The 22,977-nt window shown below is 42.3% G+C and overlaps 1 protein-coding gene across 4 annotated transcripts in view; it reads right to left on the bottom strand.

The window, feature by feature from the left end:
* Positions 1 to 22,697, bottom strand: part of LOC121566673 (matrilin-4-like) — a 48,123-nt gene extending 25,426 nt beyond the window's left edge. The window contains exons 1-6 of one of the 4 annotated variants that reach the window (XM_045223978.1): positions 22,431 to 22,697; positions 12,961 to 13,097; positions 12,528 to 12,703; positions 11,809 to 12,199; positions 11,267 to 11,389; positions 9,151 to 9,273 (exon numbers count right to left, since the gene is read on the bottom strand). In XM_045223978.1, the coding sequence (XP_045079913.1) occupies positions 9,151 to 9,273; positions 11,267 to 11,389; positions 11,809 to 12,199; positions 12,528 to 12,703; positions 12,961 to 13,030 (883 nt within the window). In that variant the 5' untranslated portion in view covers positions 13,031 to 13,097; positions 22,431 to 22,697. The remainder of the gene's footprint in view (positions 1 to 9,150; positions 9,274 to 11,266; positions 11,390 to 11,808; positions 12,200 to 12,527; positions 12,704 to 12,960; positions 13,098 to 22,430) is intronic. The other 3 variants (XM_045223977.1, XM_045223979.1, XM_045223980.1) reach the window with 3 other exon arrangements.
* Between the last annotated feature and the right edge of the window lie 280 nt (positions 22,698 to 22,977).

The following is a 22,977-nucleotide window of genomic DNA, read 5'->3' as shown; positions in this document are numbered from 1 at the left end:
AAGTAATATGGCTACAGGTTCACCTGCCTCACCTAAAGCCCATTCTGGTGGGAAGCTGCTATAGACCACCAAGTGCTAACAGTCAGTATCTGAATAACGTGTGAAATGCTTGATAATATATGTGATATCAATAGAGAGGTATACTTTCTGGCCGATATAAATATTGACTGGCTTTCATCAGACTGCCCACTCAAGAGAAAGCTTCAAACTGTAACTAGTGCCTGCAACCTGGTTCAGGTTATCAATCAACCTACCAGGGTAGTTACAAACAGCACAGGAATGAAATCACCAACATGTATTGGTCATATCTTTGCTAATGCTGCAGAAATTTGTTTGAAAGCAGTATCCAAATCCATCGCATGTAATGATCACAATATAGTAGCCATTTTTAGGGAAACCAAAGTTCCAAAGGCTGGGCCTAATATTGTGTATAAGAGGTCATACAAGAGGTTCTGTTTTGTTTCATATGTTGATGTGAAGAATATTTGTTGGTCTGTGGTGTGTAATGACGAGCAACAAGACGCTGCACTTGACACATTTATGAAATTGCTTATCCCAGTTACTAATAAGCATGCACCCATTAAGAAAATGACTGTAAAAACTGTTAAATCCCCGTGGATTGATGAGGAATTGAAAAATGGTATGGTTGAGAGGGATGAGGCAAAAGAGATGGCAAATAGGTCTGGCTGTACAACCGATTGGCAAACGTACTGCAAATTGGGAAATCATGTGACTAAACTGAATAAAAAGAAGAAGAAACTACGCTATGAAACAAAGATAACTGACCTAAAGAATGATAGTAAAAAGGTTTGGAGCACCTTAAATGAAATTTTGGGCAAAAAGGCAAACTCCGCTCCATCATTCATTGAATTAGATGGCTCATTCATCACAAAACCCATTGATATTGCCAACTACTTGAATGATCTTTTCATTGGCAAGATTAGCAAACATAGGCATGACATGCCATCAAAAAATGCAGACACTACGCATCCAAGTATATCTGACCAAATTATGAAAGACAAGCATTGTAATTTTGAATTCCGTAAAGTAAGTGTTGAAGAGGTGAATATATTATTATTGTTGATCAACAATGACATGCCACCGGGGTCTGACAACTTGGATTGAAAATTACTAAGGATAATAGCGGACAATATTGCCACTCCTGTTTGCCATATCTTCAATTTAAGCCTACTAGAAAGTGTGTACCCTCAGGCCTGGAGGGAAACAAAAGTCATTCCGCTACCTAAGAATAGTAAAGCCACCTTTACTGGCTAAAATAGCCGACCAATCAGCCTGTTACCAACCCTTTTTAAACTTTAAAAAAAGGTGTTTGACCAGATACAATGCTATTTTACAGTAAACAAATTGACAACAGACTTTCAGCATGCTTATACGGAAGGACATTCAACAAGCACAGCACTTGCACAAATGACTGATGATTGGCTGAGAGAAATTGATGCGGCTTTTGACATTATCGATCATAGTCTGCTGCTGAAAAAATGTATGTGTTATAGCTTTACACCCCCTGCTATATTGTGGATGAAGAGTTACCTGTCTAACAGAACACAAAGGGTGTTCTTTAATGGAAGCCTCTCCAACTAAATCTAGGAATTCCCCATGGCAGCTGTCTAGGCCCCTTACTTTATTCAATCTTTACTAACGACATGCCACTGGCTTTGAGTAAAGCCAGTGTGTCTATGTATTCGGACAACTCAACATTGTACACGTCAGCTACCACAGTGACTGAAATGACAGCAACACTTAACAAAGAGCTGCAGTTAGTTTCAGAATGTGTTGCAAGGAATAAGTTAGTCCTAAATATTTCAAAAACTAAAAGCATTGTATTTTGGGACAAATCATTTACTAAACCCTAAACCTCAACTAAATATTGTAATGAACAATGTGGAAATTGAGCAAGTTAAGGAGACTAAATTGCTTGGAGTAACCCTGGATTGTAAACTGTCATGGTTAAAATATATTGATACAACAGTAGCTAGGATGGGGAGAAGTCTGTCTATAATAAAGCGCTGCTCTGCATTCTTAACAGTACTATCAACAAAGCAGGTCCTACAAGCCCTAGTTTTGTCACACCTGGACTACTGTTCAGTCGTGTGATCAGGTGCCACAAAGAGGGACTTAGGAAAATTGCAATTGGCTCAGAACAGGGAAGCACAGCTGGCCCTTGGATGTACAAAGAGAGCCAACATTAATAATATGCATGTCAATCTCTCCTGGCTCAAAGTGGAGGAGAGATTGACTTCATCACTACTTGTATTTGTATTGACATGTTGAATGAACTGAGCTGTCTGTTTGCACTACTGGCACACAGCTCGGACACCCATGCATACCCCACAAGACATGCCGCCAGAGGTCTCTTCACAGTCCCCAAGTAAAGAACAGACTATGGGAGGCGCACAGTACTACACAGAGCCATGACTACATGGAACTCTATTCCACATCAAGTAACTCATGCCAGCAGTAAAATTAGATTTCAAAAACAGATAAAAATACACCTTATGGAACAGCGGGGACTGTGAAGCAACACAAACATAGACACATGCATACAAACACACGATAACATACAAACTATACACACATGTACACATGGATTTTGTGTTCTTGATATGTGGTAGTAGAGTAGAGGCCTGAGGGCACACACTTAATATGTTGTGAAATCTGTTATGAATGTATTGTAATGTTTTTAAAATGTATAACTGCCTTAATTTTGCTGGACCCCAGGAAGAGTAGCTGCTGCCTTGGTAGCAGCTAATGGGGATCCATAATAAATACAAAACTGGCACCGTCATAGGATGCCACCTTTCCAACAAGTCAGTTCGTCAACTTTCTGCCCTTCTAGAGCTGCCCGATCAAATGTAAGTGCTGTTATTGTGAAGTGGAAACGTCTTTGAGCACCAACTGTTCAGCCGCAAAGTAATAGGCCACACAAACTCACAGAACGGAACCGGTGAGAGCTGAAGCGCGTAGCGAGTAAAAATCGTTTGTCGTCGAGTTCCAAACTGCCTCTGGAAGCCAGGTCAGCACAAGAACTGTTCGTCGGGAGCTTCATGAAATGGGTTTCAATGCCAATCGTCGGCTGGAGTGGCGTAAAGCACGCCGCCATTGGACTCTGGAACAGGGGAAACACGTTCTCTGGAGTGATTAATCATACCTCACCATCAGGTAATCCGACGAATGAATCTGGATTTGGCGTAGTGGCAACTGTAAAGTTTGATGGAGGAGGAATAATGATCTGGGACTGTTTTTCATGGTTCGGGCTAGGCCCCTTAGTTCCAATGAAGGGAAATCTTAACGCTACAGCATTCTAGACGATTTTGTGCATTCAACTTTGTGGCATTAGTTTGGGGAAGGCCATATCCTGTTTCGGCATGACAATGCCCCAGTGCACAAAGCGAGGTCCATACAGAAATGGTTTGACGAGATCGGTGTGGAAGAACTTGACTGGCCTGCGCCGCAGAGTCCTGACCTCAACCCCATCAAACACATTTGGAATGAATTGGAACGCCGACTGCGAGCCAGGCCTAATCGCCCAACATCAGTGCCCAACCTCACTAATGCTCTTGTGGCTGAATGGAAGCAAGTCCCCGCAACAATTTTCCAACTTCTAGTGGAAAGCCTTCCCAGAGAAGTGGAGGCTGTTATAGCAGCAAAGGGGGGACCAACTCCATATATATGCCCATGATTTTGTAATGAGATGTTCGACGAGCACGGGTCCACATACTTTTGGTCATGTAGTGTATTATGTTATATTACTCTAAAACATTTATCCTCATCAATCTACACACCATACCCCGTAATGACGAAGCAAAAAAACTTATTTTTGAATTTTTTGCAAACATACATTAATAAACCACTGGAAATATCACATTTACATAAGTATTTAGACCCTTTACTCAGTACTTTGTTGAAACATCTTTGGCAGCGATTACAGCCTCACATCTTCTTGGGTATGACGCTACAAGCTTGGTACAACTGTATTTGGGGAGTTTCTCCCATTCTTCTCTGCAGACCGTCTCAAGCTCTGTCAGGTGGGATGGGGAGTGTCACTGCACAGCTATTTTCAGGTCTCTCCAAAGATGTTCAATCGGGTTCAAGTTCGGGCTCTGGCTGGGCAACTCAAGGACATTCAGAGACTTGTCCCAAAGCCACTCCTGCGTTGTCTTGGCTGTGTGCTTAGGGCTGTTTTCCTGTTGGAAGGTGAACCTTCGCCCCAGTCTGAGGTACTGAGCGGTCTGGAGCAGGTTTTCATCAAGGATCTCTCTGTTCTTTGCTCTATTCATCTTTCCCTCGATCCTGACTAGTCTCCCAGTCCCTGCCGCTGAAAAACATCCCCACAGCATGATGCTGCCACCACCATGCTTCACCGTAGGGATTGTGCCAGGTTTCCTCCAGACGTGACGCTTGGCATTCAGGCCAAAGAGTTCAATGTTGGTTTCATCAGACCAGAGAATCTTGTTTCTCAATGTCTGACAGTCCTTTAGGTGCCTTTTGGCAAACTCCAAGCGGGCTGTCATGTGCCTTTTAATGAGGAGTGGCTTCCCTCTGGCCACTCTATCATAAAGGCCGGATTGGTGGAGTGCTGCAGAGATGGTTTTCCTTCTCAAAGGTTTTCCGATCTCCACAGAGGAACTCTGGAGCTCTGTCAGAGTTACCATTGGGTTCTTGGTCACCTCCCTGACCAAGGCCTTTCTCCCCCGATTGATCAGTTTGGCCGTGCGGCCAGCTCTAGGAAGAGTCTTGGTTGCTCCAAACTTCTTCTATTTAAGTATGATGGAAGCCACTGTGTTCTTGGGCACCTTCAATGCTGCAGACATTTTTTGGTACACTTCCCCAGATCTGTGCCTCGACACAATCCTGTCTCGGAGCTCTACGGACAATTCCTTCGACCTCATGGCTTGGTTTTTGCTCTGACATGCACTGTCAACTGTGGGACCTTATATAGACAGGTGTGTGCCTTTCCAGATCATGTCCAATCAATTGAATTTACACAGGTGGACTCCAATCAAGTTGTAGAAACATCTCAAGGATGATCAATGGAAAAAGGATGCACCTGAGCTCAGTTTTGATTCTCATAGCAAAGGGTCTGAATACCTATGTAAATAAAGTATTTCTGTTTTTGTTTTTTTTATACATTTGCAAAAATTCTCAACCTGTTTTCGCTTTGTCATTATGGGGTATTGTTTGTAGATTGATGAGGAAAAACATTAATTTAATCCATTTCAGAATAAGGCTGTAACGTAACAAAATGTGGAAAAAGTCAAGGGGTCTGAATACTTTCCGAATGCACTTTATACAGCCACGTCTCATAGTCACGCCATGAAATTTGTAAATGAATGATGAATATAATAATACGAATCGAATGGAGGTTCTTCATCTCCCCATTTAGAATATTTCTGGCGCAGCACAGAAATGACCTTATCCAGATGGTGTGACAAAGGCATTTCCTTACAGACCTGCTAACTTTCTTTGCTGTTACTTTTAAGGTTGGATCCAGCTCAGGGACAATGTACACTATTCACAACCCCGTGTAATGTTCAATGTAAATGTATTGCTGGACTTCTTGAAACTTAATGTATTTTTGTATTGTTTAAAACATTTAAAAATAAAAATAAAATGTATGGTTTAAATGTTATTTGTTTTAGCTGTTAGTGATAATTCCCTAAGTGTTAATACATTTGTATTTACATCAAGTAAGCCTTTATGTATGTGTTATGAATGACCAAAGGTGTCTGACTTTATAGTAAGTACAGCTTTATATGATACAAGGCATTTATGTATGTGTTATAAATTACCAAAGTGGTCGAACTTTAAAGTAAGTTCAGCGTCATGCAATATAGAGTCTTTATGGATGTGTTATGATTGACCGAAGGTGTCTCACTTCAAACAAAGTATTACAGGACACTACATAAAGTGTCAATTAATAGGTTATTAATGTTCTGTTGATTTATTAAGGTTCTCATGATCTACAGGAGACCAGGGCTTGATTACAACCTGTTACAATGGTGGCAACATTTTGTGGCTGATCTTTGAGCGGGGGAGTGGGTGAATGTGTCAAAGACCTGACGGCCCAGCACCGCATGGTATGGTTCGTCATATTGTTGGCTGCATATTTGTGTACTGAAAAACATGTAACTTGGTTCCAGAAGGAAGCCACTTTCAATTTCCTTATGTTGGGGACTTTCATCAAGGTAAGTGTTTCTTGGTGTAACGCTGTCCCCAGGCTATTGCACACACAGCACATATAAGCCTGGGATATCATCCATTCAAAGTTGGCCTTAGTGGGAGTGACCATAGAATTTTATGGGAGTGACTACTGAGTAAAGTATTTGTCATCAGGCTATGTCCTTTGATAGCAAAAACATTCCCCCTGGTCATCACGAGTTAACACAGCCACAAAGTATTAATTATGGCTGAACCCTGCCCATTTCCACAATTTCTCTTCTTCACATTTTATTGTAAACCTAACCCTATCTAATGAAGGCCAAGATTGATGTGTTCGTCCACCAGACCTTCCGCGCATTTGGGTGGAAGTGTCTGGGAACGAGATTAGGTGTAATGTGACTAACACGACTTCACTTTAGAGCGTGTGCCATCCTTCAGCATAACATGTCACCCTTTATAAAGCACATGTTATGTCACATTTGACATTGGTGATTATGTCACACACATACGGTTATAGATACTTTGTAACACATTATGTAGTAACTGGGGGGGAGGGGTTAAATGGGCAATCTGCAGATCAAACAAAAACAAAGTGGTCGCCCCGCTACTGTTTTGGTAAACAGCTGAAGGATGGGACTGGAGAAATGTAATTAATTGACAGAGCTATGGATGTAAGGACTGACCATCCATGAGATAAAAATTCTAGTTTTAACCATGTTTTGAGGCTATTATTACATTCTTTACAAACAATAGTGTAAATCAAGCTTATATTTTTGGATCAGATGGGGTATCACAGTTGAAGTACACTCGTATTAAAAAAGGTGCTAAGTAGAACCATGTAGGGTTAATCGGTTTGTCCCTATAGGGGAACCTTTTTGGTGCTAGGTAAAACCCTTTGCGTTAAACAAAAATGTATTCGTTTCGCTTTGTTGGCGGTAGGTGCACTTGATTCAGCAGGCCTTGCAAGGGGAAAGCAAAGTGTTCCCATTTTGAACCATTTCATGTGTATGAAGGTAGAACTCCGCCTACCCGGCAGGCCCAGAGAGCAAATCAAGTGCACCTATAGGCCTGCCGCTGGCCAATCAGATAGCTCAGATCATTGTGTCTGCACAATGAGCAATAGACGGTATAAAGTTTTGAGATTTCAAAACTTAAAAAACCATGACTAGAGAGAGACGCAAAGAATACAGCAAAGAGCTGCTCTTTTTATGAGTAAGTTCATGTTTAAAACTCCCTAGAGTCGATGGCCCCATGGAAATCTAATTATCATAATAAAAAACTCCCCATAAAAATCTGTCAGTTTAAGCTAGAGATACAGTATCTGGTATTTTGCATGGGCTGCGTCTCAATCCACCACATCCGCCAGTGTAGCCCTTCCGCATCTGCGGTGAAAGATGTCAGCGCTAGAGCAGTGTTTGTCAGACCATGAGACATCCGGAAAATCAGTCTTCTAACGAAAGCGTCTGTAGCGTCTAAACCGTTTGGGCTACACACTAATATGGTGGAAAGGTGAGTCTCTCACGAACACGTACATGTCGGTTGTTTTGCTCTATGATGCCCACAAGACAAGTCTGAAGGTAGCCGGGTACCAGTGAATTGTTTTTTATGGAAGTACAGTACCAGTCAAAAGTTTGGACACACCTACTCATTCAAGGGTTTTTCTTTATTTTTACTATTTTCTACATTGTAGAATAATAGTGAAGACAACAGTTGATGTTGAGATGTGTCTGTTACTTGAACTCGGAGAAGCATTTATTTGGGCTGCAATCTCTGAGACTGGTAACTCTAATGAACTTATGCTCTGCAGCAGAGGTAACTCTGGGGCTTCCTTTCCTGTGGCGGTCCTCATGAGAGCCAGATTCATCATAGCTCTTGATGGTTTTTGCAACTGCACTTGAAGAAATGTTCAAAGTTCTTGAAATTTCCGCATTGACTGACCTTTCATGTCTTAAAGTAATGATGGACTGTCGTTTCTCTTTGCTTATTTGAGCTGTTCTTGCCATAATACGGACTTAGTCTTTTACCAAATAGGACTATCTTCTGCATACCACACCTACCTTGTCACAACACAACTGATTGGCTCAAACGCATTAAGAAAGAAAGAAATTCCACAAATTAACTTTTAACAAGGCACACCGGGTTGAGAGAATGCCAAGAGTGTGCAAAGCTGTCATCAAGGCAGGGGAACCTTTTTGGTGCTATTTGAAGAATTTCAAATATAAAATATATTTTGATTTGTTTAACACTTTTTTGGTTACTACATGATTCCATGTGTGTTATTTCATAGTTTTGATGTCTTCATTATTATTCTACTGCTCGCTATTGCACAGTGACCTGTTGGCATTCAAGAAGGTAGAAGTTTCCATATGTTCTTTTAGTACCTAAAATAAGTGGTTCAATACATGGGCACTATCTGTTTATCCATGTAAGAAGCTGTTATTCAATGCGTTTCTATGGGCTAATAGTAGTAAGGCCAAATTCAGTGTTTCAATGCTGGAAAACTCCAATGAATGAGTATAGCAAAGTGTTCCTACAAATTAATTATTATGCACACTCAGCTGTGCCTCAGAAGTAATACAACTAATGATCTATTACCTTGTGTGATCATATACCTAATTCATATACCTAAAATGTTTTAATATAATTTCTAAATGATCTGAGAAGAACAACATTAGCAGGGTAATTCAGGCATAGCCAATATGCAGTGATAATGTATTGGGCCTATAGCTTACTGCACAAACCTCATTGCTACAGAACTGTTTTTAATTGGTTAATGTTGCATAGGGTTAAGTTTTTTAAGTAATGTTTGAAATAAATCTGAGCGGTAGATCTCGGCTTGCAATTTGACTCAAAAAGTGATCTTGACTCAGAAAAGGTTGGTGACCACTGGTCTATGGGTTTGGATGGATTATGCTAACCATGTTTCTTTTATTGCATTATATTGTTTGGCCTGATGATGGCCTCACTAACTTGTGCAGGTCTTCTTGTCGTCATCGAGGGTGTAGCCAGTGTTGCAGCCGCAGGTGAAGGCTCCAGGGGAGGGGATACAGATCTGCTCACAGTCATGCTTCCCCTCAGCACACAGGTCTATGGCTGTATCATACAAAGAGACAAAAATCACAGTTGCTGCTAAGTCTGTAACTGCTGGATCCTAATTTGACATAGGGCTCTATTCAATCTGAAGTGTTAAAGAATCTGTGATAGAAATGTAATGATAGTTTCCGATTGAGCCGACATATGCAGTGTTTACCGTGAATGCAGTCTCTGCTTAAGATGGAACATTGCCTTTAAATTTCAATCACGCTGTAAAGCTGAAATGCCGCAATGCATATTGAATAGAGCCCCTAGGCTACATGCTCACAGTTAAAACTTTCTCACAAATGTCCCATTGATATACAGTACCAGTCAAATGTTTGGACACACCGACTCATTCAAGGGTTTCTCTTTATTTTTACTATTTTCTACATTGTAGAATAATAGTGAAGACATTAAATCTATGAAATAACACATATGGAATCATGTAGTAACCAAAAAAGTGTTAAACAAATCAAAATATATTTTATTTTTGAGAATCTTCAAAGTAGCCACCCTTTGTCTTGATGACAGCTTTGCACACTCTTGGCATTCTCTCAACCAGCTTCATGAGGTAGTCACCTGGAATGCACTTAAATTAACATGTGTGCCTTGTTAAAAGTTAATTTGTGTAATTTCTTTCCTTCTTAATGCGTTTGAGCCAATCAGTTGTGTTGTGACAAGGTAGGGGTGGTATACAGAAGATAGCCCTATTTGGTAAAAGACCAAGTCCATATTATGGCAAGAACAGCTCAAATAAGCAAAGAGAAATGACAGTCCATCATTCCTTGAAGACATGAAAGGTCAGTCAATCCGGAAATGTTCAAGAACTTGTGCAGTCGCAAAAACCTTCAAGCGCTATGATGAAGCTGGCTCTCATGAGGACAACCACAGGAAAGGAAGACCCAGAGTTACCTCTGCTGCAGAGGAAAAGTTCAGTAGAGTTAACTGCACCTCAGATTGCAGCCCAAATAAATGCTTCACAGAGTTCAAGTAACAGACACATCTCAACATCAACTGTTCAGAGGAGACTGTGTGAATCAGGCCTTCATGTTTGAATTGCTGCAAAGAAACCACTACTAAAGGACACCAATAAGAAGAAGAGACTTGCTTGGGCCAAGAAACACGAGCATTGGACATTAGACTGGTGGAAATCTGTCCTTTGGTCTGATGAGTCCAAATTTGTCTTCGTGAGACGCAGAGTAGGTGAACAGATGATCTCTGCATGTGTGGTTCCCACTGTGAAGCATGGAAGAGGAGGTGTGATAGTGTGGGGGTGCTTTGTTGGTGACACTGTCGGTAATGTATTTAGAAATCATGGCACACTTAACCAGCATGGCTACCACAGCATTCTGCAGCGATAAGCCATCCCTTCTGGTTTGCGCTTAGTGGGACTATCATTTGTTTTTCAACAGAACAATGACCCAAAACACACCTCCAAGCTGTGTAAGGGCTATTTGACCAAGAAGGAGAGTGATGGAGTGCTGCATCAGATGACCTTGCCTCCACAATCACCTGACCTCAACCCAATTGAGATAGTTTGGGATGAGTTGGACCACAGAGTGAAGGAATAGCAGCCAACAAGTGCTCAGCATATGTGGGAACTCCTTCAAAACTGTTGGAAAAGCATTCCTCATGAAGCTGGTTGAGAGAATGCCAAAAGTGTGCAAAGCTGTCATCAAGGCATAGGGTGGCTGATTTGAAGAATCTAGTTTAACACTTTTTTGTTACTACATGATTCCATATGTGTTATTTCATAGTTTTGATGTCTTCACTATTATTCTACAATGTAGAAAATAGTGAAAATAAAGTAAAACTCTTGAATGAGTAGGTGTGGCCAAACTTTTGACTGGTACTGTATGCAAGAACCAGGCCCAGTTACTGTTAAATCCAAGTGCTGTGATGAAATTGTATACACTACAGTTATGCATGCACTTGACTGACATTATATATCGTTCATTATTTATTTTGTAACTATTACGTTGGCTCATGTATAGCCCAATGGACAGCCTACCTGTGCAGGTCTTGCCATCCTTGTTGAGAGTGTACCCTGGTAGACACAGGCAGTGGAAAGAACCAGGGGAGCTCTCACAGAGGTGCTCGCAGTCATGCTCAGACTCCAGGCATAGATCCATCCCTGGAACCCCAGCAATTGAGCAAAAAAATCTACCTTTAATCACTCTAACATTGGCATTAGGAAATATCAAGGATTTGCTCATACTGTTTTGAAAGATTATCAAGTTCCCTAAAGCTAGTGATGCATGTTAATTATAATCAAATGCTTGATATTGTGCTGCCAAGGATGTAACTTATAGCGAGAGCTGAAAATGAGTTGAGTTTATGAGGATAAATTAACATTTTACAAGCTTTAAAAGTCTCAGGTACGAATACATACCTTTGTGAACACTGGTGACCTTGACACTTCAGCAACTGTAAAGTGCGATTTTCTCAATACTATTGAAACTGAGTGGTATCTTGATAATTGCGTAAATCGCGTATATCGCTGAACACACATTTGATGATAATTCAATAATATTGCATATCAACCCAACCCACCGCAGAGCTTGTCCTGGAACTGCAGGCCAAACTGGTGTATCAGGTCAAAGGACTCCACCAGGAAGACATGATCCTCGAAGGGCGGCGATGCCATGGCGCGCAGCGAGGTCATATCCGCCCGGGCCACGCCTACCGTGTAGATCTCAATGCCCTTGTCCCGAGCCTCGGCCGCCACTTCCGCCACGCGGTCCTGGGGCCGCCCGTCCGTTACAATGACAGCCACATTGGGCACCTTGGGTCTGTCACCCTCAGGTGCCGTGAAGGCATGGTTCATGACGTACTTGATGGCCAGGCCCGTCATGGTGCCCTGCGCCAAGGGGATGATCTCATTGATGCCTTTCACCATGCCCTGCAGCTTGGCGTGGGTCTTGAGAGAGAATTCGTTCTGGACCTAGAGTCATAGAAGCATGCAAAGATTCAGTCACCTCTTCATGTGCAGGGTTTGCATGTCTAACTATCTCTATTTAGGTACAACTGAGTCTTTACCAGTGGAAAAAACTGTTTAGTTAAACCCTAGGAAAAAAACATGTGCATCGCAAAAGCTTTTAGCCTTTAGCTATAGTTCTCTAGACTTTGTTTGTGGAGCTACAAGACTGCGATTGAAAATGGAAGACAAGATAAGAAATACATGCCAAGAACTATCTTCCCTTTCCAAGCGTAGTTCTTCGCTAAGGTGTAAAAACACAGATCAATTAAGAATATGATACGAGGTTGTGGACCTGGCTGGAGTACTGCACCACGCCCACCCGGGTGGCGTTCGCCCCCACGTCCAGTGTGTGGATGATGTCGATCATGAACTTGCGCATGGTCTCGAACTCGTGGGGTCGCACACTGCGAGAGCTGTCAATAACGAACACCAGGTCCACTGGACCGGACTTGCACTTCTGCTCCGGTGCTGGATTGGGCGATGTGAGAATGTATGAAGCCAGAGTTGAAAATTAGCTGCAAGTTCATCACAAGCTACATGAATATGACATTATCTACGTACAAGTAAACAGTCATTTTGTATTCATTTCATTAACTTCCTCGCAATGCCGGTTCTCATTCTGATTGAATCTAAGAAAAAATTATGAGGCAAGAAGCAATTGAACGTGTGCCAAACTGTAATGCATTCATGGTCATTTTATTACTTCACAGTTGGATTTGGCTAACCTGCTTTTGGCCTAGCCACAGCCAGGGCCAAGGATAGCAGGACAGACACACAGACACACAGCTGTCTCATGTTCAGGCTGGGAGCCGGACCTCTCAGGGCTGGGTAAGAGCTGGGTTTAGGCAGGCTTCACACTGCACTGCAACGAGAGAACACAGAACAAAACATGTCAGAGACATCTACGGCTCCTTTACCACCAGCACATTCCTGCCCAGATCTGCCATAAAAACCCTTGACGCCAAACAGATGGCGGAGGTATACAGGAGTCAGTCCTATCCTAATAGACAGCTGCACACAGGACTAATCCTTCACATCACCGCAGGCAAGGGTTCAAACGCTGCACAGGAGTAATCGCTGGAAAATAACACTGTCTGGGTCATGTTTATGCGAAATGGGCATTACAAAAAGCACTTCTCTTCTTGGGTCCTGAGAGAGGGGTCCTGGTGAGGTTTATCGTTATCACTTAGATAACCGTACCTTGGAAAGTGGTTGTGGTCATTCATTGGCCTCATTTTGGTCAATTTGTGAATGCCCAATGGAAGCAACTTCCTCAGAGAGAGTAGACCGATACCACATCAAAGACAACAACTGTGGAGTGTGCTATGCCTACTTGGCAGCTGTTTTAGTGAACCATTAAACTGATGCCAATTGACATCAGCCTTCTGATATGAAGACGTATGTGAAATCCCACAGACTAATTTCATAGATAGCAAGAGAGCGATGGAATAAAGAAAAGAGGGATACAGACAGAACTAAGTGTGATGAGAAAGATAGATCAGGCCCTTGCAAAGAGCTCAGAGAAACCCTTATGCATTGTGGTCTTGATCAGTCTCACTTGGTCTCCTCTCAGACCCAGTGCAGAACTAACTCTAGACGTGTGTTTCAGAAGCTTCCTGCTGTAACCCTGTGCATGTGTGTGTGCAAGTACAAAGAAGCCTCAGTGTGCCCCACTACCAGAGTATGTGAGCGGAGGAGCTGTTGGAAATCCCGCTCATCACTCATGGAGCAGTGTGCGCTCTGGCGCTCCACGTACTTTCCGCTCCGCTAAAAACTGCTCGGCACTCGCAGGGAAAAAAAACTGCTGCTCCAAATTCTCTCCATTCATTAAAACCACAATTTAACCAACACCCATTTTTGTGACTACCTGGACCTACCATTTGGTTTTGAAGTATTGAAACCAAACCATATGATTTTTATGAAAAGTATTTGAATAAACATGAAAAGGGGAATGATCATTTCAAAAAGGCTACATGTCATATTAAACAGCATATAAACACTCTAAATAGGTCAGGAGCCAGACAGGGACCCTAAGAAGGAACTAAAATGAATTATTTAGGCTATATTATTTCAAGGCTATAGCCTACATAGAAATACATTGTGAAGCATTTGCGAGTGCGACACAATAGTCTGGTAGGGACATAAAGGGCTCAGCATTTAAACAACATTTAGTTGTATTAAATCATTATAGTCTATACATTGCAAATATAAGCTGTGACTTACTTAGAATGCAATACAAATTAAACGAAAAATTACTTATTAGTGCCTTTTGAATTCATTTTTTAAAATTTTGGCCAGTCTGTGGCTTCAGGCTCATGGTGCCTGGAGAACAGGCCAGCAGCGGAGAATATCCTCTCCACACTTGCAGAGCCACTGGGGATGCTAAACACCCCATTGGCCACTCTTGTCAGGCTGGGCAGAGATGCAGTTTTTTAAAATATATTTTATTATAGGTAGGCCTAAAGGTTTTTAGGCAAAATAACCCAATCAAAATGGAAATCTCTTTGAACGTGAGAATATGCCAGGACTATTGTGCCAAAATCAATGATGGCCTATTGTATAGACAATAGAACAAAAATAAACTAAATGTTTAAGAGATCTGATTTTTAGTTCATAAATACTTTGCTACAATGAAACAATTAGTTATCTACCCACCTTGTTCATTTCTTTTAGCATGTGCACGTTGTACTTTTCAGATTCCACAATGATTCTTTAGTTGTGGACACTACATCACCGCACTCACTCTCTTGCTCTTGGTCCTTATCTTAAGCACATCTGTGTTTTATCAGCTTCTTCATGAAAACACAGTTCATTCGGAAAGTATTCAGACCCCTTCCCTTTTTCCACATTTTGTTACGTTACAGCCTTATTCTAAAATTGATCAAATCAATATAAATCCTCATCAATCTACACACAATACCCCATAATTACAAAGCAAACACAGGTTTGTAAAATGTTTTGCAACTGTATTAAACATAATAAAACAGATACACTTATTTACATAAGTATTCAGACCCTTTGCTATGAGACTCGAAATTGAGCTCAGGTGCATCCTGTTTCCATTGATCATCCTTCAGATGTTTCTACAACTTGATTGGAGTCCACCTGTGGTAAATTCAATTGATTGGACATGATTTGAAAAGGCACACACCTGTCTGTATAAGGTCCCACAGTTGACAGTGTATGTCAGAGCAAAAACCAAGCCATGAGGTCGAAGGAATTGTCCATAGAGCTCCGAGACAAGACTGTGTCGAGGCACAGATCTGGGGAAGGGTACCAAAAAATGTCTGCAGCATTGAAGGTCCCCAAGAACACAGTGGCCTCCATCATTCTTAAATGGAAGAAGTTTGGAACCACCAAGACTCTTCCTAGAGCTTGCCGCCCGGCCAAACTGAGCAATCGGGGAAGAAGGGCCTTGGTCAGGGAGGTGACCAAGAACCCAATGGTAACTCTGACATTGCTCCAGAGTTCCTCTGTGGAGATGGGATAACCTTCCAGAAGGACAACCATCTCTGCAGCACTCTACCAATCAGGCCTTTATGATAGAGTGGCCAGACGGAAGCCACTCCTCATTAAAAGGCACATGACAGCCCGCTTGGAGTTTGCCAAAAGGCACCTAAAGGACTCAAGATTCTCTGGTCTGATGAAACCAAGATTGAACTCTTTGGCCTGAATGTCAAGCGTCACGTCTGGAGGAAACCTGGCACCATCCTTACGGTGAAGCATGGTGGTGGCAGCATCATGCTGTGGGGATGTTTTTCAGCAGCAGGGTCTGGGAGACTAGTTAGGATTGAGGGAAAGATGAACGGAGCAAAGAAATCCTTGATGAAAACCTGCTCCAGAGTGCTCAGGACCTCAGACTGGGGCGAAGGTTCACCTTCCAACATGACAACGACCCTAAGCACACAGCCAAGACAACACAGGAGTGGCTTCGGGACAAGTCTCTGAATGTTCTTGAGTGGCCCAGCCAGAGCCCGGACTTGAACCCGATTGAACATCTCTGGAGAGACCTGCAAAAGCTGTGCAGCGACGCTCCCCATCCAACCTGACAGAGCTTGAGAGGATCTGTAGAGAAGAATGGGAGAAACTCCCCAAATACAGGTGTGCCAATCTTGTAGCGTCATACCCAAGAAGACTCGAGGCTGTAATCACTGCCAAAGGTCCTTCAACAAAGTACTGAGTAAAGGGTCTGAATACTTATGTAAATGTGGTATAATTTTTATTTTTTTGCATATATATATATTTGCTACAATTTCTAAAAACCTGTTTTTGCTTTGTCAGTATGGGGTATTGTGTGTAGATTTATGAGAAAAAAATGATTTAATCAATTTGTGTGCTGCTTTAGCCCCTTGCTTTAGCTACTGTCATGGAACATTTCAAGGGGTCTGAATACTTTCCGAATGCACTGTATTTAACGAGCTCCATGACAGTAGCAAAAGCAAGGGGCTATAGCAGCACACAAGTAGACTACACATGCATGATGGCATGCCCTGAGCTCGTGAAGTAGGCCTACTTGGAGTGCTACTGGAGCGAAATAGGAGCGGGCGAGAAAGCCGGCGCTCCAGTCTTTGGGAATCTCTCTCCGCGCTCCAGTCAAATTGGGCACGCTCCGCTCCACTCCACTCACATACACTACACCCACTACAACCTCACCAACACAGCAGCACCCATACTCCCTGGCCCCCTACTCTCCAGCACAACATATAATTAGGCATTAAGAAAAAAACGTAGTGCACTTTACTGTTCCACCTCACTGAATGGACTAATACTATGGGTGGTGGAATTCTATATTATGTGATGGTATTTGTTGTGAATAGCATATATCATTTATTTAATAATATTTGATGTTAAATACTAGAGCAGTAATAATGCAATGAATAGGACACTTGGGGAAAGAAAACGAAGAAGGAAGGATGTATCTACAGTGTTGACATTGGCACATATGGAAGCTTTTTGTGACATGCAAAATAGTGGTCCTTTCTAGAAGGATTTACACACAAAAAAAGTATTTGGATCTACTTAATTCAATTTACAGTTACAGTTAATTAGAAACAGGTTATTTTTACATTAAATTATTAATACAGATCTTAATTTAATTGTGTTATTGAAACACTATTAAATTGAGAAATAATAATGATAAATTATTATGTCAGATTGACAAAATGTATTCAGGTATTCAGGTAATCATGTTTAAACTCAAGTACCTCCCAAATGAATCAATTGTGTCAGTTCTAGCTCTTTGAGTTTTGTTAGTCCTAGCTACTAAATGAAGCACTTCTTTACATTCAAAGTTTTATTTCCAATTAACAATGGATGGTATGGGGAAGATTTCAGTAGGGAGCTTTATGCTCCCATCTGCCCCACATAACAAAATACTACTGTTTATTAAAAAAAATACTATAGTGCTTTCTGTAGCATTCTATAGTATTATGTAGTAAATTGTAGTATGCTATACACTCTAGTATCCCTCGATCATGTGTAGTACGTACTATAGAATTTTGTAGTATACTGTAGAATACTATATTACACACTGTATTATCCCTTGATCGTGTAGTGCTTACTATATAATGTTGTAGTATACTGTAGAACTGTACTATATAGTATACTATACTACACAAATTGCCTTTGCCCTGCCCATTCCCCTCCCCCATAAATCAAAACAAATCTTATTTGTCACATGCGCCAAATACAATCAGTGTAGACCTTACAGTGAAATGCTTACTTACAAGCCCTTAACCAACAATGCAGTTTTAAGGAAAAATATGTGTTAAGTAAAACATTTATTTGTAAACAATTAAAATAACAAATAATTAAAGAGCAGCAGTAAAATAACAGTAGTGAGGCTATATACAGAGGGTACCGGTACAGAGTCAATGTGTGGGGGCACAGGTTAGTTGAGGGAATTTAGGTAATATGCACATGTAGGTAGAGTTAAATTGACTATGCATAGATAATAAACAGAGAGTAGCAGCAGCGTAAAAGAGGGGGTGGGGTGGGGTGGGGGGGTTGCAATGCAAATATTACGGGTAGCTATTTGATTAGCTGTTCAGGAGTCTTATGGCTTGTGGGTAGAATCTGTTAATAAGCCTTTTGGACCAAGATTTGGCGCTCCAGTACTGCTTGCCGTACAGTAGCAGAGAGAACAGTCTATGACTAGGGTGGCTGGAGTCTTTGACCATTTTTAGGGCCTTCCTCTGACACCGCCTGGTGTAGAGGTCCTGGATGGCAGGAAGCTTGGCCCCAGTGATGTACTGGGCCGTACGAACTACCCTCTGTAATGCTTTGCGGTCGGAGGCCAAGAAGTTGCCATACCAGGCAGTGATGCAACCAGTCAGGATGCTCTCTATGGTACAGCTGTAGAACCTTTTGAGGATCTGAGGACCCATGCCAAATCTTTTCAGTCTCCTGAGGGGGACTAGGCTTTGTCGTGCCCTATTCACGACTGTCTTGGTGTGTTTGGACCATGATAGTTTGTTGGTGATGTGGACACCAAGAAACTTGAAGCTCTCAACCTGCTTCACTACAGCCCCGTCGATGAGAATGGGGTCGTGCTCGGTCCTCTTCTTTTTCCTGTAGTCCATAATAATCTCCTTTATCTTGATCACGTTGAGGGAGAGGTTGTTATCCTGGCACCACATGGCCAGGTCTCTGACCTCCTCCTTATAGGCTGTCTCATCGTTGTCGGTGATCAGGCCTACCACTGTTGTGTCGTCTGCAAACTTAATGATGGTGTTGGAGTCGTGCCTGGCCATTCAGTCATGGGTGAACAGTAGGGGACTAAGCAAACACACCTTAGGGGCCCCCGTGTTGAGGATCAGTGTGGCAAATGTGTTGTTACCTACCCTTACCACCTGTGGGGGCGGCCCGTCAGGAAGTCCAGGATCCAGTTGCAGAGGGAGGTGTTTAGTCCCAGGGTCCTTAGCTTAGTGATGAGCTTTGAGGGCACTATGGTGTTGAATGCTGAGCTGTAGTCAATGAATAGCATTCTCCGCGTGGGTGTTCCTTTTGTCCAGGTTGGAAAGGGCAGTGTGGAGTGCAATAGAGATTGCATCATCTGTGGATCTGTTGGGGCGGTATGCAAATTGGAGGGTGTCTAGGGTTTCTGGGATAATGGAGTTGATGTGAGCCATGACCAGCCTTTCAAAGCACATCATGGCTACAGGTTACCTTAGTGTTCTTGGGCACAGGGACTATGGTGGTCTGCTTGAAACATGTTGGTATTACAGACTCAGTCAGGAACAGGTTGAAAATGTCAGTGAAGACACTTGCCAGTTGGTCAGCGCATGCTTGGAGTACACGACCTGGGCTCCCGAGTGGCGCAACGGTCTAAGGCACTGCATCTCAGTGCTTGAGGCGTCAATACAGACCCCCTGGTTTGATTCCAGGCTGTATCACAAACGGCCGTGATTGGGAGTCCCATATGGCTGCGCACAATTGGCCCAGCGTCGTCCGGGTTTGGCCGCTGTAGGCCGTCATTGTAAATAAGAACTTAAAAATCTTTAAAAGTCTGTCTGGCTCTGCGGCCTTGTGAATGTTGACCTGTTTAAAGGTCTTACTCACATCGGCTATGGAGAGCGTGATCACATAGTCATCCGGAACAGCTGATGCTGTCATGCATGCTTCAGTGTTGCTTGCCTCAAAGTGAGCATAGAAGTAATTTAGTAGTTATTTACTCTTCTGGTAGGCTCGTGTCACTGGGCAGCTCACAGCTGTGCTTCCCATTGTTGTCTGTAATAGTTTGCAAGCCCTGCCGCATCCGACGAGCATCAAAGCCGATGTAGTACGATTCTATCTTAGTCCTGTATTGACGCTTTGCCTGTTTGATAGTTCGTCGGAGGGCATAGCGGGATTTCTTATAAGCGTCCGGGTTAGATTCCCGCTCCTTGAAAGCGGCACTACACTTTAGCTCAGTGTGGATGTTGCCTGTAATCCATGGCTTCTGGTAGGGGTATATACATACGGTCACTGTGGGGAAGACGTCATCGATGCACTTATTGATGAAACCAGTGACTGATGTGGTGTACTCCTCAATGCCATCGGAAAAATCCTTGAACATATTCCAATCTGTGCTAGAAAAACAGTTGTGTAGTTTAGCATCTGCGTCATCTGACCACTTCTTTATTGACTGAGTCACTGGTGCTTCCTGTTTTAGTTTTCTTGCAAGCAGGAATCAGGAGGATAGTTATGGTCAGATTTGCCAAATGGAGGGCGAGGGAGAGCTTTGTACGCGTCTCTGTGTGTGGAGTAAAGGTGGTCTAGAGTTTTTTTTTCTTCTGGTTGCACATTTACCATGTTGGTAGAAATGAGGTAAAACGGATTTAAGTTTCCCTGCATTAAAGTCCCCGGCCACTAGGAGGGCCCCCTCTGGATGAGCATTTTCCTGTTTGCTTATGGCCTTATACAGCTCATTGAGTGTGGTCTTAGTGCCAGCATCGGTTTGTGGTGGTAAATAGACAGCTACGAAAAATATAGATGAAAACTCTCTTGGTAAATAGTGTGGTCTACAGCTTATCATGAGATACTCTACCTCAGGCGAGCAAAACCTTGAGGCTTCCTTAATATTAGATTTTGTGCACAAGCTGTTGTTTACAAATATACACAGACCGCCACCCCTTGTCTTACCGGAGGCAGCTATTCTATCTTGCCGATGCAGCGTATAGCCCGTATAGCCAGCTGTATGTTATCCATGTCGTCGTTCAGCCATGACTCGGTGAAACATAAGATTTCACAGTTTTTAAGGTGCAGTTGCAAAGAATACTGGGTATTGTTCTAATGAGCTCTACATCCAAAAAGAGAAACTCTTTGACGAAACAAAATTTGGTCAGTTCATTTCTACATGAATGAATCTGGTGCACATCAAGTTCCACCAAGTTAAGTAAAGAGGGGAGAAAGAGGTGGGAGAGGAAGGGGGAGAGAGAGAGGAAGGGGGAGAGAGGGGGGAAGAGAGAGGAAGGAAGAGAGAGGGAGAGTGAGCAACACACATTCAGAGTGAGTGAAGAGAAGAGAGCAGTTGTGGCTGGCTCTGTGGCTGGAAGTGAGTTGAGTGACAGCTTGAGCACATATTCAGATTAAGACACAACAGCTTCTTGTTCCTTCTCGATTGGAAGCAGATGTGGACTTTGCTACTGTTAGCAGTTTCTCCTGCTTCTTCACCTCCAGGCTGTGGCTCCACTGTGCACCCACACATACAGCCAGTTAGCACCCTCCACACCCTCTCACTCTACAATACACAACGTTGCATTGATAACCAGGTTGTAAAGAAGAAGAAAAATTATCTAGAACTAACTGCAATTATCATTATATACAATTTAACTGGGAGATGTGGGTTTGTTGGATATTATCCTGTTTGATGATAGTTTCTAAGCAATGAATTGTACTAAATGATAGAGTAAGCCAAGTTTTGTTTAAGCTATACTTTTTAAACTGCAATTTAATAATAGCATTTCATCAAACAATGAGCATAATAAACACAGATTGGCAAATATAGATTTGACTAATTCCATCCTATCCCAAGGAACTTTTAAAAGATACCATCATCATTATCTAATCCAGCACAAACAGATAGGCTACCAGCAACTGCTGCAGCAATTTCTACTACAGTAATGTACTTGCCTAACACTAATACTAACAAGTTGTAATAATAATTGTCACAGTTTTACTTTAAAAAAGGTTTTTCTCAAAGTGTAGGGTACCATGACTGCACAGTGGTGCATACATAGTTTTGATATGATATGACTGAGCAGTATAGGTGTATATAATTTAACCTCCTCTGTAGCTCAGTTGGTAGAGCATGGTGCTTGCAATGCCAAGGTTGTGGGTTTGATTCCCACGGGGGGCCAGTATGAAAAAGTGTATGCACTCTCTAACTGTAAGTCGCTCTGGATAAGAGCGTCTGCTAAATGACTGAAATGTAACTACACCTCATATTGGCAACTCTTATTATACCAAATGATGGTAACATCAGAAATGAAAATCCCATAGCGCAGCTAATGAAGGATCAGAAAGGCATTTCCTTACTGGGTCATGTTGCCTGGTTGACCAAAATATTTATTTGCCTATAGAGTAGTAAAACAAAACGCACTTACACTGGTCTATAGATATGCAGTCAGTGAATACTGATGAATAAAACAAACATGCTCTCTCCATTATATTTTCAGCATCACTGCAGATAACGAATTCCATGGATGCCACTCACCTGTACCCACCCGGGGATTCGCTCACTCACCTGGGGATGCCGCTGGGTAGGATGGAACCTCGGGCCGTTGGAATGGAACAGGTAGGCTACTGCTGTAAATGCAACTTTAACACACACAAAACGCCTGCTGTGACTCACAAAATGTCCAAGCAAAAGCAATGGTATCCAAGATTCTCCAAAATCACCAAGCTGGGAGGAATGAGTGTTCCGGTGAGGATTTAGCCTCGTCTCAACTGGTATTCTGTCATGGAATGAAGGAGCGGAGACTCATGTAGGTATTAAAATACAGGCAATGACAGTGAAAGTGTAGACCCCACCCCCCTTTGAAATAGGAACAGCTGGGAAGACGCAGGAGGGACACAAGCCAGGACTGGGATGCTCTTGCACCTTTTGTGTAGAATACAATAAATTCAAACTTATTGAGATGACTATATAAAGTTTGATAAAACTATTTAATTTAATTTACCCACTGCTTTTCTTAATGGCCAATGGTAATACTGTAACAACAACTTACCAATGACAACAATAACAGTAATTTTTGCCTCGT

Source organism: Coregonus clupeaformis, chromosome 12, assembly GCF_020615455.1.
Source record: "Coregonus clupeaformis isolate EN_2021a chromosome 12, ASM2061545v1, whole genome shotgun sequence".
Lineage (NCBI taxonomy): Eukaryota > Metazoa > Chordata > Actinopteri > Salmoniformes > Salmonidae > Coregonus > Coregonus clupeaformis.
This window is presented reverse-complemented; position numbering and strand designations above follow the sequence as displayed.